We start from the raw sequence: 17966 nt of genomic DNA, 5'->3' as shown, positions 1-17966 counted from the left end.
CTAATGTTCCCAATCCGGAACATCAATTTAAGCCTTTCACAGAGCAACCTTAATTCAAAACTTATTCACAGAGCAAAAATATTATTCATTTCGCTTATGTCACAAATATAACTTTTTAAATAGCTTATTTTCAAGGAAGAATAAAGTTTTTTTTTTTCATTTTTTTGTTTTTAATTTTAATATCGTTTCTATGGATATGGGCAAGTTCAGAAAACATACAGAATATTTTTTTCCCCAGGGATTCTATGGTTGGTATCTCTAAACTAAAGGATCGGAAGGGAAAATAACAGAAAATTAAGAAAATCAATTCAAATCTTAATTCGGTTGGTAAAAGGTTAATTGGACTCTACAACATTTGTATTATTTGGCAATATTTTGATGGTAGTGGTAGAAAATTTAAATTTGATTTTTGTAGCAGCAAAAATGTTGTTTCTGTAGCAGCATTTATCAGTTTTGTAGCACTTTTTGGAAGTACACATAATAAAATACAGTTTTTATATACATATTTTTATTTACAGTTTTTATATATGCAGTAGGATACGCAAGATTACTTTTTACTTTAAAAAAAAAGTGTTATCTCAACTCAGAAACTCAGAAGGGGGGGGGGGTGCTCCCCCCCCCCCCAAGGCACAAAATACATAGAGGAATTCCTCTAGAAGAAATAATTTATTTTTAAATGTCCAAACAATAAAAAAAAAAATTGAGAATTCTTGATATTTATATATTTTTGCATTCTCTACAATATCAACAAATGAGAGCCTTTTAAAACATAGAAACATTTTAAAATATGGTACTTCAGATTTCAAAAATAATTTGAAAATTAGTTTTTAGATTTAGCTTTTGGCACTATTTAAAAAAAATAGCCAGAGGAGACACTTGAAACATTCATCATATAAGTAATTATTTTTCTTGTTTTTGCTGCTGACTCCAGCCAAATTGTACTTTTGTACTCTTTAGTTTCACACATTTTTGAATGTTTGATCTTGCTTCTTTTACCAGAATTTACCCATTTCATATTTAAAATGATAAGTGTTCCTTTTTGAGTTATTTTGATCATTACCTTAGTTTGATTCAACATATACTTTGAGATAACTTCTTTTGCTGGGTCATTCTTAGAATATTTATTAGAAATTCTAAGAAATTTAATAGAGTGGTTAAAAACTATAGACTTAAATTTTTTTAAACTTAAACCATAGTAATTTAAACATTAAAATTAAAATTAATTAAATCATTTTTAATTTAAACTATAGAAATAAAAACTACTTGAAATTTAATAGAATGGTTCTATTTTCACAAAAAAATTTCAATCCGAGTACATCTGTTTTCACTTCTTATTTTTCACTTATTCCATGATCATAAACACTTTGAATTTATTGACAGCTTTTGTGTCGCTACTCCTGATGGTGAACAGGGATTTGTCATTGCTGTTTTTCCAGTGTGATATGTTCTTTCGCAAACTTTTCTGTTATGTTAAAGGATACACAAATATTTTGTGAAGTACAGTCAGCCAGAGAAAATTGATGCAATTTAAAAAATAATTAATGTAAGGAACGTATAAATCAAAGGAGTCAACTTTTTTTCATAAAATATAGCTGGCAACAGGGAATGACGTTTTTTTCCGTTGTTCTGCGAATGAATAGCAAATTCACATAGTTTGACCCCATTTTATACATTGTCTGAAGTCTGGGTGCCAAATCCTGGGGAGGAGGAGGCCTCAAGCTAATTCCACGTGTGGCCCTAAGAAATAAAATTGCGGGAAGGACAAATGATGTTATCGAAAAGTCTGCTTCTATTGTGACACAACTTCAAAGTTTCTTGAGGGAAAGTTTTGTTTTTGGTGAAAGATGGTGCAGAATTGAAGAGTTTCAGCAGTTCTGTAGCAAAAAGTGACAAACGGCTGGAAATTGTAGCAAAATGTAGTAGACGTCAGAAATTGTAGCAGCTTGTAGATTTTTCACCCGTGATGATTCCCTTCTCATTGAAAAAAAGTTACGCAAATTTAGTAGGAAAAGTAGGGCAAGTGAGAGCCCTGGAAAATTCATTAAAAAAGGATGCACTAAATAAACCAATTAAAGAATTTTGTGTAGAAACTTAATAGGATTAAACCTAAACCTAACTTTTTGTTTAACAAATGAGATTCTGGAATGAATTCTTTGTTAGCCAAGGTATCACTGTATTCAGTTGGATTAAAGGACAAAATTAATCAAACAACTACTATATTAAAAGCTTTCTAAAATCTGCATGAGAATCAAAAAATGTTAAAATAGTTTTCCTTCTCATAAAAATTTAAGGGACCACACCAATAATACCAATATTGTATATCTAAAATGAAAATTTATTAAGATATTTCATTAACTTGCCTCTTTTGATTGCAGTTGCGTCACTTCAGTCACTCAGAGCCTATAACTGCATGTTATATGACTTGCAGTTTAGTCAGCTCTAAGATGATAAACGAATAAAAATTTATAATCTGTCCCAATATGTGATATTTAACTTACAGCTTCAATTGAAGATTGGTATTTTCCAACATTGTAATCTGATTTTCCATTTTGATGAATTCAACTGCTTCATTTCTTGCTGCTTCAATCTCTTGCTTTTCTTTTTCCACACCCTTCATACGATTAAACTGGTGAAGAAATAAAGTTTAAAAAATCATGTCAGTTTATTCAAGATAGATTTGGAGAAACAATGATATCTCTTTCTCATATCAGAATCTTTCTCTTACCCCCTTTTGATATATAGTTGGGCTCTCTTATTACAAAAACAGATATTACAAATTTTTACATATAAAAAAGTTTTTCTACGTCTCATGAATTTCGTATAGTTTATCTATGCTATTTTGATTGCTTATAATGAATACCAATTTCAGAAAAGTATGCCTACAACAAATTTTCAACTTGATTTAAAACACAAATTTTTACAAATTTCTTTGCAATCCTATCTAAACCTTATCGGAAAAAATTTACCTTTCTTCAATGTGTAGGTACAACTAATAATTCTCTCCTAAATTTTATGATGGACATTCTTATAGGGTGTTTTTTAGTATTTAAAAAAATCGTCAGGAGGGAAAGTATTATATCTTCTCTTCTAAGTTAAAATCCTCTTTGCTTTTTTGAACCATTTAAAAAGAAGTTCTGTAAATCATTTTTTGCTTACTAGTAACTTTGACTAATATTTTTTTTAAAAATGACATTTTTGTGCTAAGTTGATCTTTGCAATCACTGCACAGTGTAAATATAAATATACATGTTTTTTGTGTTTTTTGTTCCTTTTTTTTCTCTGCTGTATGTTATTGCATGAGTATATTTAAAACTATATATTGATAAAAAAAAGGGGGAAAATAAAGGAAAATGTGTATTCAAATACCGGTTATACTAATAAGATAAAATGTAAATGTACACATTAACTTGATATTAACTACTTCATTGTGCTACTTTATATTGGAATAAAAAAGATAAACGATTATTTTAATAATAACATATTATAAAAATCCTTGAAAAATGAATGATGGCCGCCATATGCCAACAGACAATAGCTTACTTTTTGTAGACCTACTGGAAGGACACCTTAGTCCCTTGGGATCACAGCGTCAATGTTTATAGTTTATGTATTTATGTGTGTGTTTTTGTTTCTGTATTTTTGTACAAATTTTTTGTCTTTTGTGTCAGTTTCTACTTGTGTTTTTGCCAAAAAAAAAAAAGGAAGATAAATCAATGTGATACTTTTAACTTATGACCTATAAAACAAAAATTTAAGCAAGGAAAATCTGAGTTTAATTTGGCTACAAAACAGACATGGATGAAAGTGATTTTTAAAAACAATTTACTAATGATATAAAAGTATGGCTTACCTTTTCTGTTCTAATCTGAGTCAAATTTTCAACCTGGCCAGACAACTTTTCTATGGGTTCTATAAATCGGTTACAACCAACTATATCTTCTAAAAACTCAAGCATCCCATCATCATTTTTATCTGAACCTTTTGGTTTCATCATCGATATTGACTCTATTTCACCCTATTAAAATAGAAGATATGTTTTAAAAAAGATAAAAGTGAAAATATCAGTGATACGTAGCAGAGCAACAGGCCTAAAATGGTAAAATCTTTACACTCCACTCATAGTTTGAAAAATAGGTAGTAGATGGCAGCACTATAAAACGCATTAAACAAAAACAAGCTTCATGTTAGATTCACAACACAGATACACTTAATTCAAACATGCATGCCAGAAGTTCTACACAAGAATATGGACGAGGTGCATGTGGGACTTGTGATAGTGATGCAAGTTACATATGCTACAGTATTTCAGTAGGAAATTCATATCAAGAACAGTAGTGTAGTTTAGCAAACACAATAACTACATGACTTTTTTTCCAAAGCATTCAAATTATTTTGAATGAAAAATGTTTGAAGCACGCAAGCTCCACTTGAAATACATGCAATCATGTATGCTGTAAGATGGATTAGCCAAGAATCTGCAAAAAAATTGCATTGTAATCTAGCATGCATATGAAATTCCCAGTGTTTTGATTTAAATTCAAAAATTCCTATGTTTCATAAGTACAGGGCAGTCATTAAGTAACTTTGCCAGATATGTACCTCTAGCAGCAGCAAAAGTCAATGAATGTGAATATAATTTGAAATACAGGTGTTTCAAATATGTGCCTGAAAATAAAAAAGGGAAAATTAACCCATAGCTCTGTTACAGTAACATTACGAATATTTTGAAAAATTAAATGGCAACACTCACTTTTATGTGTTGCTAAATGTTCATCACAGTGAAAACCATGAATGATGTTGGAACGTAACTGTAGCATCATAAACGCTGGTGCCGGATGCAGACAAAGAAAGATCTTACCAAGATCTTCCAAGTGACATCATAACAGGGGTTGGTGTGCTAACCTCTTAGTGGGGATTTTCTGTGGAAGCAATGTGAGCTGCACTTGTTACCTTATGTTTCTTTTTCCATGTCTAGTGCTGACATTTATCATGCTACAGATACTGTTCCAACACAATTTACAGTTTTGCTGCACTGATTGCTTTGCAATGCATAAAAGCGAGTGTTACTATTGCAATTTTTTAAAATTTTGTTGCTGTAAGAGCTAGGTTTTTCATCCCATATTCGAGCGTATACTTCAAAATACGTATTTCTTGAATTTTATTCACATCTGCTGATTTATTGCTGTGGCTATGAGCTCACACATTGGTGAAGTTATTTTATAACCCCCTTGTATAATGATACAAACACATGTAAAGAAGTAAGAGCCCATATTTGGCCATGTATTATGAGGAAGAAATTTAGCTTTGCTTGGCTTATAACCCTTGGCTAAGAGTAGTGGGGCTGTTCAGCATAGGAGAAAACCAGTCTTAGGATAGATGTATCATTAATTGATTGGATTATATTTTTGTATGCTCAAATGATTACAACTGATTAGCAAGCTGTGTGCAGTTTTTTTTATATTTGGAAAACACCACAATACATGGAAAGTAAGAGAACCTCATCCAGTATAAGTTTAAGTGACCATTTTTAGTCAACTGGCCCTGCAGTAATGGGATTTCTCGCATGCAGTCTTGTATATGCAGATGCTAATGCAGTTGTTCATTTCACCTCATTTATGTCCCCTCCACACTTAGTACCTTTATTTTCTTGTTCAGCTATAATACTTTCTGTCTCAGGAAGCTGCATACAAAAATGCTGTACACAACAAAATTCTTTTCAAAAGGCATGAAAGATAAGCACTACTATTCTCTGGATACTTAGAAAAATTGCAAAAGAAAACTGATGAAGTATTCTTTATTAATAAATATTAACACTTCATTGAAATATTTACTTAATAAATCAAAATATAACATGAGTTATATTTATCCAGTTTACTGAATGAAACATCCACAAGTATTCTCATTGAAAAATAATAATACAGCTTAATTGAAGTGATAGCCCCAAGACAATTATTCCAGGTTCATGAAATTTTGTGTTTTCTACTAAAATTTGAAGATGTTTTGATTTTCATTCTGGACTAACTATATATTTTGTGTAAAGCAGTATGTCATGTTATGTTATGCAGTTTTACAGACAAGGTTCAACTATAACTAGTGACATCATAACATGGCATCATAAAATACAAACCAATCTGACAATCCTGATTCTACATGTGTATATGGAATCATGGATGAGTATTTCTCAATGGCAACACATTACCTGTAAGATTAAGAAACGATTGTGGTCCAAATCTATCCCATAAGAACGTAGACGCCTGCCAACTTCCTTGAACTGAACTTGCTTGCCATCAATTTCATAAATGGACGAATTGTTCTTGTATGCTGTTCTTCCTATCCAGAACTTTGAATTTGGTACAACTTCAAAGTCATGAAGACCCTGTGAAATGAAACCATAGAATGTATACAATGCATTTTATCATCTTTTATCGGAAAAAAAACTAGAACTCTAACAGGAAAACATAAATAGTTAAGAGCTGAACATCGCCTTTGGGCTAATCTCAACTTGCAGACCATTGCATGATGCCAGAAACCAGGAAAAAAATATAAAATATATAAGCAATATATATAAAAATGCAAAAGTGCTATATGGAACAGGGTTTAAGCTAGGGTCGCATTTTTTGCAAAATGCGAAAGAAGTAGCAACCATTTTTGAAAAAATTCATACAGGAGGTACAAAACCAATAGACATCCAACCATAAATCATTACATTAGCATTGTAACATTTTGCTAAAGCTTTTCCCCCCATTTTTGCAAAAGGAATTTTTTATCCAACTTAAACCCTGATATGGAATGTGGGAGGGGGGGGGGGGAGATTCTTCACTCATAAGAAATTTGGTAAATTTAAAATATTTTGATTTGTCAAACCAGGAAATAACTTTTTCCCCTGTGCTACCAGCCAACATGTCTTAAACTTATGATAATGTTAAAGGTGAAAACTCTATTCATCAAAAATACATAATCTTGTGAGAAAGTATTCAATGATCAACCATAAAGCATCCGGAGGAAAAACGTATATTCAACATTCAGGTTCTTTATATTCAATGACGATGATCAGAGTCTTTTCTTGATACTAGAGCAAAACTTTCATTCTGCATAGAATACACTAAACTGCCTCACTCAAATTTATTGAATTAAACATTATCTCTTATCATTTATTTTGAAGGAGTGGAACAAACTAACATGATCTTCATTATTTCCTATAGAAAGATTAGATCCGAGATACAGGATAGGGGCTGTTCATGTATTATGTAATCATCAATGGGGGGGAGGGGGTTTCCGATTTGCTGACTTTTCATGACAAGGGGGGGGGGTTTGCATAATGCTTACATCATCAACAACCTTTCATGAAAATATGAGTTAGGATTCAGAGGGGCAGAGCTGATGACAAAATTTTGCTGACGGGGGGAGGGGGGGGGGGGGGTCAAAAATGACTAAACATTTGCTTACATAATACTTGAACGGCCCCTTAACAGTAATTTCAAAAATTATATTAGTATACCTTATCAATGATCATTTGGAAGTGCACTCTAACTGTGCATTTTTCCAAATGCTGGAAATGATCGCTGTTATGTATCAAAACTCCAACTTTCTTTGAACGTATCTTCTGTGCTCTATATCCAAATACGAAAAGCATGGCATCAATCACATTAGATTTACCACTGCCATTGGGTCCAATGATTGATGTGAAATTCTAAAAAAACACAATTTTTAATGTTATTAACATAAACATATGTCTAGCACATGTGGATATTTATCTATGTAATCACACCTAGTTTTGAGATACATGCATAACAGTATTTTATAGAAAATACATAAAGTCAAATTCTATACGATAGTCTTTATAATGATATTACTCTGTGGTCCAGGTGCAGTTTACAGTGTTAATATATTCCATCTACAACAATAGCACCTTTATTCCATTGCTGGTCTTTTTGTATTAGTTATATAGGTGCATAGCTGCCAACTTTTGAAAATGAAAATTCGGGAGATTTTCGCGCAAACCCGTATTTTATGCTAAAACCACTCCCTAATAAATACAATAGGGATTTTTCCAAATAAAATAGGGATTTTCCAAACATAAAAGGTAAAGCATAGGGAATAAAATCCCTACTCAAAAAACAACTGAAATCGGAGGCCAAAACTTCAATGATGTAAAAATAAATATTGTGTTCAATCAGAAACGCTGTGAACAAACATTCTGCGCGAATGACCCCAAAATCATCGGAAGATGAAGGAAAACACCGTCAATTTTTGGAGAACACTGACTTTTTGTGACACTTGCTTTTTTTCATTTCACGAGTGATGATGGCAGTCTTTCCATGACCGATGTTTATGTCCGTAACACAACTTGTACAAAAAGGAAAAGTCGGCCCTCTTCTGGAACGTTTGATGAAAGGAAATTCATCGGAATAAGTATCTTTAAAATTGATTAAATATGTTTTTGCTTATCATTATTCATGCTTTGTTATATTGCGCGTACGTAACTTCAACAAAAGAAATTTTGACCATATGCGCGTCACTATAATCTTCAATTATTATCCAGGACTATTGGCTGCTAAGCCATTTCCCTGCATGATAAGACAAACAACTTTCTTGTTACCATCAGAGGTTTTGTAAAACTTCCTTAAAAAGGGAATTTCCCCATTTACGACGTGTGACGTCATTTCGAAAGGGAAAAAAAAGAGGCTTCATGCCCCACAAGAAATTCCTTAGGGACTGTTTTCATAAGCGGGGATTTTTTTTAATGAAGTAGGGAATTTTTAGGGACAATTAGGGATTTTTGTGATTTTCGTAAAAATTCGGAAGATTTAAGAACTTTTCGGGAGATCGAGCGATGAAGCTAAAATTCGGGAGATTCCCAAAAAATTCGGGAGACTTGGCAGCTATGTAGGTGTTTCATGTATTTATTTCTAGGCAAAATAATTCCTTCCAAAAGTTTTATAAATTCCATTAATGAACTTCTTATTGATAACAGTTCATTATATACAGTGATTACCTGTCTAAAATCTGCAGTTATAATGAACTCGCATGAGATTTGCAACTTTGTGGGGAGGGGGGGGGGATCTCATCCTATTAACTACATATACAAATTTTTGGTGTTTAATGCATCATCACCAATGTAATTTTAAGGAATGTAAAAGGTTGTCACATTATAAAAGAAAAATTGAGATCTTTTTATTTGCATTTTATATGCTATCTGATATCTCAAAAAAAAAAAAAAAAAAACTGCAAAATTTGCTGCAGCCTTTCATCAACATGACATGATTTATATATTCATTTATTTTATGTGTAGTCAGTAGGATATACGGCAATATTTGTTTACTGATACCCCACAAAACTTGCGTCACCCCCACATTTATATGCTTTTGTCCTAGAAAATTATTTATCTCAATTAGATGCATTTTTGAGCAGAGCTTGAAGGCTTTTGATGTCACATTCTTCGAGAGAAATGTTCCCCCTGAGAGTTGTACAAAGAAAAAAAAATGAATTGATAAGAAAGAATAAAGAAAATTTGTGACTTTACCACCCTTCTGCTCTTGAAAAGTGAGCATCATTTCCATTGGAAAAGTTCACTTTTCAGACATTAGCCTTGAAAAAAATTACTGTTGCAAGTCGAGATATCACTGTATTCTTGTTTGGTGTTCATGTTCCCTAACATTGCATATCATGAAAGAGATATGTATTTTTTAAATATATTTAGTCATTTCATAGCAAAGTAAAGTCTATTTACCTTGTGGAATGGTCCCAAATCTTGCTTTCCTGCATAGGATTTGAAATTGATATTCTCTATATTGGTGATCATAAGCCTGGGACCAGTAGAGTCAAAGGTTAATGCAGGGAGAGGAGGCGGCGGAATATATATGTCACCCACTCCTGAAAAAATAAATTAAATCAAATGAGTGATGAAATTTCTAACTATAAAGTACATTTCCAAAGATTACTTGAATTTAAATCTCTAAAAAGTCAAGCTCACTATAGCCCTTTGACATGAAACGGATCATTCAAAGTGACCCTTTCAGGATGTGAACATTAATAATCATAAAGAGCTATCTGTAGTATTTTCTTTGATAAATGATCTATCTTAACACACCCCCAAAGCAGAATGTTTTGTGATGTTCTGCAACGAGTCCTCAGCTGACTGAAAATGTTCTGCGGTAAAAATTTGAATATACATAATAGCGTTTTTCTGCACTTTTCTTAAAATTCTTCCAGATTGTTCTGCAACAGCACTGGTTGTTCTGCGACGTACGCCACACATTTCGGCATATTCTGCTTTGGGGCTTAACACTAGAAAAATGGATGGGGTTTCTGTGACCCGGCACACTCTTTCCGCTCCCATACCTCAAGTAAGAATGAAACCAAAAGCTCAAAAATTTCTAAACTTTTCCTGAATTATCATGTTTTTATTGTACACCAATGCTTTTTTTCATTATCTTTCTTAGCTATATGAATGAATATGCCTAGAAGGACGGAAGGGGGTCATACTGACCCTCCCATACATTTTAAAACACATTCATCATATAATACTATCAACATTGTCTCAATAGATTTTGTAAGATCAAAATTCTTCTCGTGTTCTCTTTGTGCATTTAATATGGTGTAATCCTCATTTATGAGACTGTTTTTACTTTCATTCTTCTTATATTACTTTCAGAATCTGATGTCGGTCAGCACTTGCTGTCAAGTATTTTTGTCATTTTGGCCGACTTTGTTGAAATTTTGTCACTTTTTGTCACTTTTTTGTTCTTTAGAAATATTCCTGTGCTATGGAAATGGCAAGGAGATGCAGATTTACAGAAGAGGAAATTTCTTAGCAGTTGGTAAAGACTGCATGAAACAAACCCAGAAGGAGTGGCGCTGATGACGAGAATTCAGAGAAGAATGAAAACTACCCTAGGCAGAACAGTTGTAAAGAAATGATGAAGAATATGTGAATCAAAATGAAATTATACTCCCAACAATGTCTCAGCTGATGCAGAATGAAATGCTACCAGAAGCAATGAATGCAAACCCTATTGACGTAACCAATGAAAACCTTGTCCTACACGAGAGTAGCCAACTTCTTTCTGTTCGCGGGCCAACATAATGGTCAGCGATAGTATCGCGGGCCACATCAGTGGTGCAACTTCGGTGTATAAGCTGCTTCATTATTAAGTGAATTATTAAATTCATTTCATCACTAAAAATAAGAAGTTTGTAAGCAGTTTTTTAATTAAGAAATCTGCTTTTGGAAACGATAGTTCAAATAATGATCACAATTTTTTTTTTTCACTGTACTTTTATCTTGTGATGGGCCACACAAAATCCCTTCACAGGCCAGCTGTTGGCCACCCCGTCCTAAACCAAATGCCAACTGATTTCTCAGAAATTCCGCGTATAGTCTCGAAATAAAAATTGTCATTGGGAGGATGATTATGTCGAAAAGTGTTTGTTTTAAATGTTTCTGGCAATGAAAACAGAGTTATATTCAGTAATATGAACAAAATTAGTATAATATTTTAATTATTCACAAGAAAAATGAATATCATGGATTATTCTGCAATTTTTACATCCAGGAGAATATTTGCAGAATAGTCTTATTCTATGAGAATATTCTCACCTCGCATCTCTAGGTCTGATTGCTATCTGTGAAGACACATTTTTTTTAATCGAGAGATCGGCTCCCATTCGTACCTTGAAGTCGGAAAAACAAAAAAGTCTCACCAACTGCAGATGTACCAATTTTTAAAATCCAGAAATTCTCCCGAGAGGGGTACACCCCCCCCCCCCCCGACACTCATAGACTCAATCAAAAAAAAAGTTCACAAAAAAAAATTTCGAAAAAATATTTTTTTTAATCAATTAAGAAAAAGTTACATTCTTCCCCCCCCCCCCAAGGCAAGTTCTGCATTGCCCTTGAGCAGAATATAATTCCATGTCAGTCTTTCCATGCAGAATGGAGAAATCACATCTACATACTGTTCATAAAGTATAAGTGTTTTCTTTTGTGCATGCCATCAGTGAATGCTAATCTTGGGTATATTAACTCTTAAAAGCTTTATATAGCTTAAAGTTTTATATTTTCTTTCTGAAGATGTTGAAGATGTTTAATCGGAAGAAACGATTTAGAAAAAATCAAATTACAAAGTTGCTGACATAAAAATGTGTTTACCGCATGGCTGTTAATGGAATACAATCATGATTATACAGGAATTTTGGCAACCAAGGTCATGCCCTGATAAATGATTGTCAATAAACACTACAAAAATGAAGTCGCGTCTTTGCCAGTTGCTTAAATGGGGTCACAGAGACTTTTTTTAAGGCTGTGCTCAATGGAAATTACTTCAGCTGTCCTCTATGGCTGTTTTTTCTAACGACGACGGTAATCATTGCCGCCACGACAACGTGAAAGCTCGCGTAAAATCTAATTTTGAAAGGATGAAAAATCCGGAGTATCCCGCTTAAATCGGGAGAGTTGGCAGGTCTGCAACTGCAAGAAAAGCAGTTCCTTTCATTATTTTTATTTTTTTGCAGGAATAGATAACTGGATTAGATTCATGCTAACGGTCGATGTAAAAAAATGGGGGAAAATAATTCTTCGTCGAACTAATGAAATATTAATTTAACGGTGCAGTGAAACAGGGGCCACAATAAGGAAAAATAGGAGGTGGATCTGGTGCTCCTGGTGACAAACCAGAGATGATGCAAACTTTGTCATTCAACCTCTCCTTCAAAATTACAAGAAGGGGGCATCGATATGCGTGCTTACCCTGGCCGACCAAGCATCTAGTTGCGGCTATGCAGTGAATACTGCTTAATATTGCTATTTAGACCACAAAACACATATAAATGAAAAAACTCTTAAAAAGATAAATTCTTAATCAGATTTCACTGCGTGCAACAGTCTAGCGTCTCAGATATACCAATGAAGACAAATCTTTACAAACAAATTTGCTACAGATACAAAATCTGTTAAAAAAATTTCACTCACTTATTCCTCCATCCTGATCCTCTGTGAAAGATGTGTTTATGGCAGATTCATTAATTTCGCTGTTTTCGTCAGCATCCATTGCCATATGCTTAGCTTCTTAATAGGAGAGAAAAAATTTTACTCAATAGTCAAAATCTAAACTGTAAGTAAACAAAAATAAAAAAAATGGAACACATATGCATTTACATACCTTACAAAGCATAGGAAAGCCCCTCCATGCTGGAAAAATTTGTGAATTGTTGATTTTAGATGCATACTTCTCATTGGAAAAAGTATCCAAATAACAGGCATACGTCATTAATATTACAAGGGGTTGTATGGTTATTAAAATAAAAACTTTTTATTTGGTCACCCAGTCTTAGAAATCCAATCAGAAAGTTGTTGCCCTGTCTCTCTTGAGCTCAGCAAAAAAGAAAAAAATCCACATTTTAAGTGCAATATTCGATGAGATATTTGAATTCAAAATCATAGAAAAATGGGAAAGAACAGCATGAACCACGGGACCAGGCCCATCATTTAGTGGGGGGGGGGGGGCATTCCTCGCTTTTGAAAATACACTAAAAATGGTATATACACTGCTGGCCACCGTAAATGCAACACCCTGAAGGAAGCATGCAAATAATATGAAATTTACACCATGCATTAGCGGAGGTGAGATATGCAAATGATTAGAATTTCAGCGCAGACGCACATCACGCGCGCCTGTGGCGCCACTTCAAAGCGCTATTTAAGGCTTGGAGATTTCGACAATTTGAAGTACGGCAATTGTGTTTTTCTTGTGGTTTTTTCAAAAAAACTATCAATTATGCCTCGTAGAAAACAGAGATCATCTTTTGATCAAGTATCCGAGTTTGACAGAGGAAGGATAGTGGCCTACCGAGATTGTGGATTATCTTTCAGGGAAATAGGTAGTCGTGTTGGACGAAACCAAACAACTGTAATGCGGATATGTGATCGTTGGATGCAGGAGGGTACGACGGACCGACGTGTTCAATCGCATCTACCTCAGTGCACCACTTCACGTGATGACAGCCGTATTGTGCGAATGGCAGTGACGGATCGCTCAGCCACATCACGAACCATAGCACAGCACATTCAGTCTGTACCGCATCATCCAGTGTCTGCGCATACCATTCGACGCCGTTTACAGCAGAGTGGTCTGTCCGCAAGACGTCCATTGCTTCGTCTACCCTTGACGCAGAACCACAGACGTCTCCGCCGCCAATGGTGCGATGAAAGAAGGATGTGGACGGCACAATGGAATGAAATTGTCTTTACTGACGAGTCACGCTTCTGTCTGCAACACCACGATGGTTGGATTCGAGTCTGGAGACACCGTGGAGAGAGGATGCTGAACAGCTGCGTTATGCACCGCCACACTGGTCCTGCACCGGGTATTATAGTATGGGGCGGTATTGGATATCACTCTCGCACTCCTCTAGTACGCATTGCCGGTACTTTAAAAAGCCAGCGCTACATCTCAGAGGTGTTGGAGCCAGTTGTCCTTCCTTACCTTCAGGGCTTGCCCACAGCCATATTTCAACAGGATAATTGGCGACCACACGTGGCACGCATTGTCCAAAGGTTCTTCGTCAATCGCCAGATTGAATTGCTTTCCTGGCCAGCTCGCTCTCCGGATCTTTCGCCGATAGAAAACATGTGGTCCATGGTTGCTCAACGATTGACCCAGATTACATCCCCAGCTGCCACACCAGATCAACTTTGGCAACGCGTGGAAGCTGTTTGGTCTGCTGTACCCCAAGAACACATCCAAAGTCTCTTTGAATCAATGCCGAGGCGTGTGGCAGCGGTGATCTCCAACAATGGCGGCTACTCTGGCTACTGATTTTGGCAGGAACCACACTTCACAGAAGTCTAGTAATTTAATCATTTGATGTTTGGTCAACATGTTATCTACAAAATAAATATTGTTGCGATATCTCTTGTCTTTCTTGGTGTTGCAATTTGGGTGGCCAGCAGTGTATAAATATACTTACATTGAGTACATGTGTTTTGCCTCCCCCCCACTTCCCCGAAAGAAGTTGAAATGATGGTCCTTCACGGGACAAGCTTAATTATGCTGTTCACGTTTTGCCCAATTATGAACCACTAAATCACTTACCAACTAAACCCATGTCAATGGGTTTTAATCTCACCATGCGTTATAAAGTTGAAGAACAGCTATAGTACACATGGTTCTCTGTGCTTTAATCTTTTTTATTCTGGAATCGTGCTTTAAATTTCCAGGAGAATATTTATTTATGACCTAGAGTTTTTATTCAAGGAAATATTATTTTCAACCCATAGAATATTTATTTAAAATCATCATTTATTTAATATGTTGCTCCATTTTTTATCTTGATCCCAGTTTTAGTCTAGAATATAATGTTTTTAATCATGATCTCATATTCAGTCTAAGAATGCCACGTTTAATTTCAATGTTGTTTATTGCTATTCTTCATTTTGTTTTCTGTGTTGGCAGTTTCTTTGTTTACATCTGTTTCACTCTTGATGGCTTTTCAGCATGCTTTCGGAACCTGACTGTTCGGAACCTCAATAAACCAAGAACTGTCCAAAGCTCCCCTCCCTAACAATATTAAATCAATGTTTTCGGACCTCCTAGCAAATAGACATGTCTTAATCACAACACCGGAAGGCCTGGCGGTTAGAAAACAGGATATTGGCTGTCCACAGGGTTCGTGTAGCGGACCAGCTTTATGGAATCTTGTGGCCAATCAAGCCCTAAAAACCCCCCTCCCGGAAGATGCCCATATCCAAGCCTTCGCTGATGACTTTGCCTTTGTGATAGGGTCAGTAAATGTATCACAGCTAGCGACAAAGGCAACTAAAATTCTTAACGATTTTTCGAATTGGCTTAATGAACATAACCTCAAAATCTCAACAGAAAAAACACAATTTCTCTGTTTCACAAAAAATAAATATCCCCCTAGGATCAAAATTAATGGTAAAAATATTCAATGCATAACGACTGGCAATCACACATCAATGAACGCAAACTAAAAGCGACTCGCTTCCATTTTAAACTAACTAAAATAGCAGGAAAATCCTGGGGCATCTCACAAAGCATTAGGAACACTATCTACAAGACGGTGGTCGAGAGATTCTTGACCCATGGCGCCTCAGCTTGGTATAGACATCCAACCAAAAAAACACAACAGGCTTTAGATAGTGCACAGAGGAAATTTCTTTTAACAATAACCGGAGCCTATGACACAACAGCTACGCTCGGACTCCAAGTGTTCACGGGCAACTGCCCACTACACCTAAAGCTCCAAATGGAAGCAGTCTACATAAACGCAGTTAGGTTTAGGAGAAACATTCAACCAGAACTTCTAGACTTTGACCCCAATAACTTTGAAGCACGGGAGCATGGCTGGCACCACCACCCCTCCTGCTCAACTATCCCCAATCAAATTTCGATTGACAGCCACGATATAAAACTAGCAAACACCCACATATACACAGATGGCTCCAAAACCGATGAAGGCGTCAGGGCAGCCTATTGTGTATACACAAACAATACAGAAAAGCAAACGTGGCAAGCAGCGCTAGATAAAAACAATAGTAACTTCCAAGCAGAATTGTTAGCGATAAAAGCAGCTGCACAATACGCAACGGGAGCAGAAGAGCGAGTTTTAATAATAACTGATAGCCGCTCCTCCCTTCAAGCACTTCTAGATCCAACAAATAGAAACACAATAGTACGTGTATTAAGGCAGCGTCTATTAAATAACCCAAACATTTTCCTAGGTTGGACCAAGGCCCATGTAGGTAATCTTGGAAACGAGAGAGCAGACTCACTAGCCAAAGCTGCAATCAACTGTGACAATAAACTTGATAACCCTTTCCCACTAACGCTCCTGAAGCGACAACTTAAACAAGCAACCCTCCAGAAATGGCAGCAAATTTGGGACCAAGGAACAACAGCTAGGAAAGTGCACGAAATTGTCCCTCGAGTCACATACAACACACTAAACTGGAATAGGGAGGTGACTATCTTCATAACAGGATACCGCCCATTCCCTATATATCTGCACGAACAGAAATGCTGCCGAACAGACAAATGTGCCGGCGGTATGGTGGGTAATCCTGTTCACTATGCAACAGAGTGCAAATTTACAAAACATCTACACATGTACAAATATTCCGAAAACAATAGAAAACAATGGTTCACTCAAATAATCAAAAACAAAAACACAGCAGCAAGGATTACAAGCCTTGTCAGATATATACACGCCAACAAAAACAAGAAATCTGTCCACCAGATTTATAAAATAATGTTTTAAATATTACAAAAATAAGTGGGAGAAAAAACAGAAATGGATAAAAACAACAACAAAAATCATATCCACATGACTGCCACTACTAATACATAACCATTACATGTAGAAGATATAGCATGTACTAACGGGACCCGAACAACAATTTTTATGACATTCCCGTTACAATGATGTAAATGTGATAACCACAAGCGTCCTTCATGCTGCTATTCTAGCTAGGGTGCTAGGCGGGACGACACGAATAGTTTCATAATAACCATTACACATGTAGTTTATATTATATATATATATATTTTTTTTAATATAAATATAACCAGCCAGATCAAGTCAACCAAAACACCAAGACCGAAGCTGATCCTTAGCTAAGGCTCTCTCCAGACAATCCCCCATTTAAATCAAGCCCGCATTGCTCACCAAAATAGGTTTAGGACGAGACGACTCGACCTGGCAGTTATATATATGTATATAAATGTGTGTATTTCTCTTTCCGCCATTCAAGTTGTCCATGCATTTCATGTCCACAACACACGTGCGTACTCACATTGTCGGATTCATGTTGCTCACCGAATAAGGTGCTAAGCGAGATGCCACGGGTGCTCCCTAATTGTATATATTCCCCCACACAATACTTCTATTTTGTATATTTTCATTAAATCCACCGGAGCGAGTGAACTCAACCCAATAAAACTGATGCT

At 35.4% G+C, this 17966-nt stretch overlaps 1 protein-coding gene across 3 annotated transcripts in view; it reads right to left on the bottom strand.

Moving 5' to 3' along the window:
* The window catches only part of glu (structural maintenance of chromosomes 4-like protein gluon), a 57432-nt gene that overhangs the window by 36780 nt on the left and 2686 nt on the right, over positions 1–17966 (bottom strand). For 2 of the 3 annotated variants that reach the window (XM_089248923.1, XM_089248922.1), the window contains exons 2-7: positions 12971–13066; positions 9731–9873; positions 7499–7690; positions 6200–6376; positions 3851–4015; positions 2499–2626 (exon numbers count right to left, since the gene is read on the bottom strand). In XM_089248923.1, coding sequence (XP_089105049.1) covers positions 2499–2626; positions 3851–4015; positions 6200–6376; positions 7499–7690; positions 9731–9873; positions 12971–13055 — 890 coding nt within the window. In that variant the 5' untranslated portion in view covers positions 13056–13066. The remainder of the gene's footprint in view (positions 1–2498; positions 2627–3850; positions 4016–6199; positions 6377–7498; positions 7691–9730; positions 9874–12970; positions 13067–17966) is intronic. The other variant, XM_089248924.1, reaches the window with a different exon arrangement.

The sequence above is a fragment of the Pholcus phalangioides genome, unplaced genomic scaffold (assembly GCF_987345545.1).
Source record: "Pholcus phalangioides strain wild (caught in Gottingen) unplaced genomic scaffold, Ppha-v1.0 ptg000021l_1, whole genome shotgun sequence".
Taxonomy (NCBI): Eukaryota; Metazoa; Arthropoda; class Arachnida; order Araneae; family Pholcidae; genus Pholcus; species Pholcus phalangioides.
This window is presented reverse-complemented; position numbering and strand designations above follow the sequence as displayed.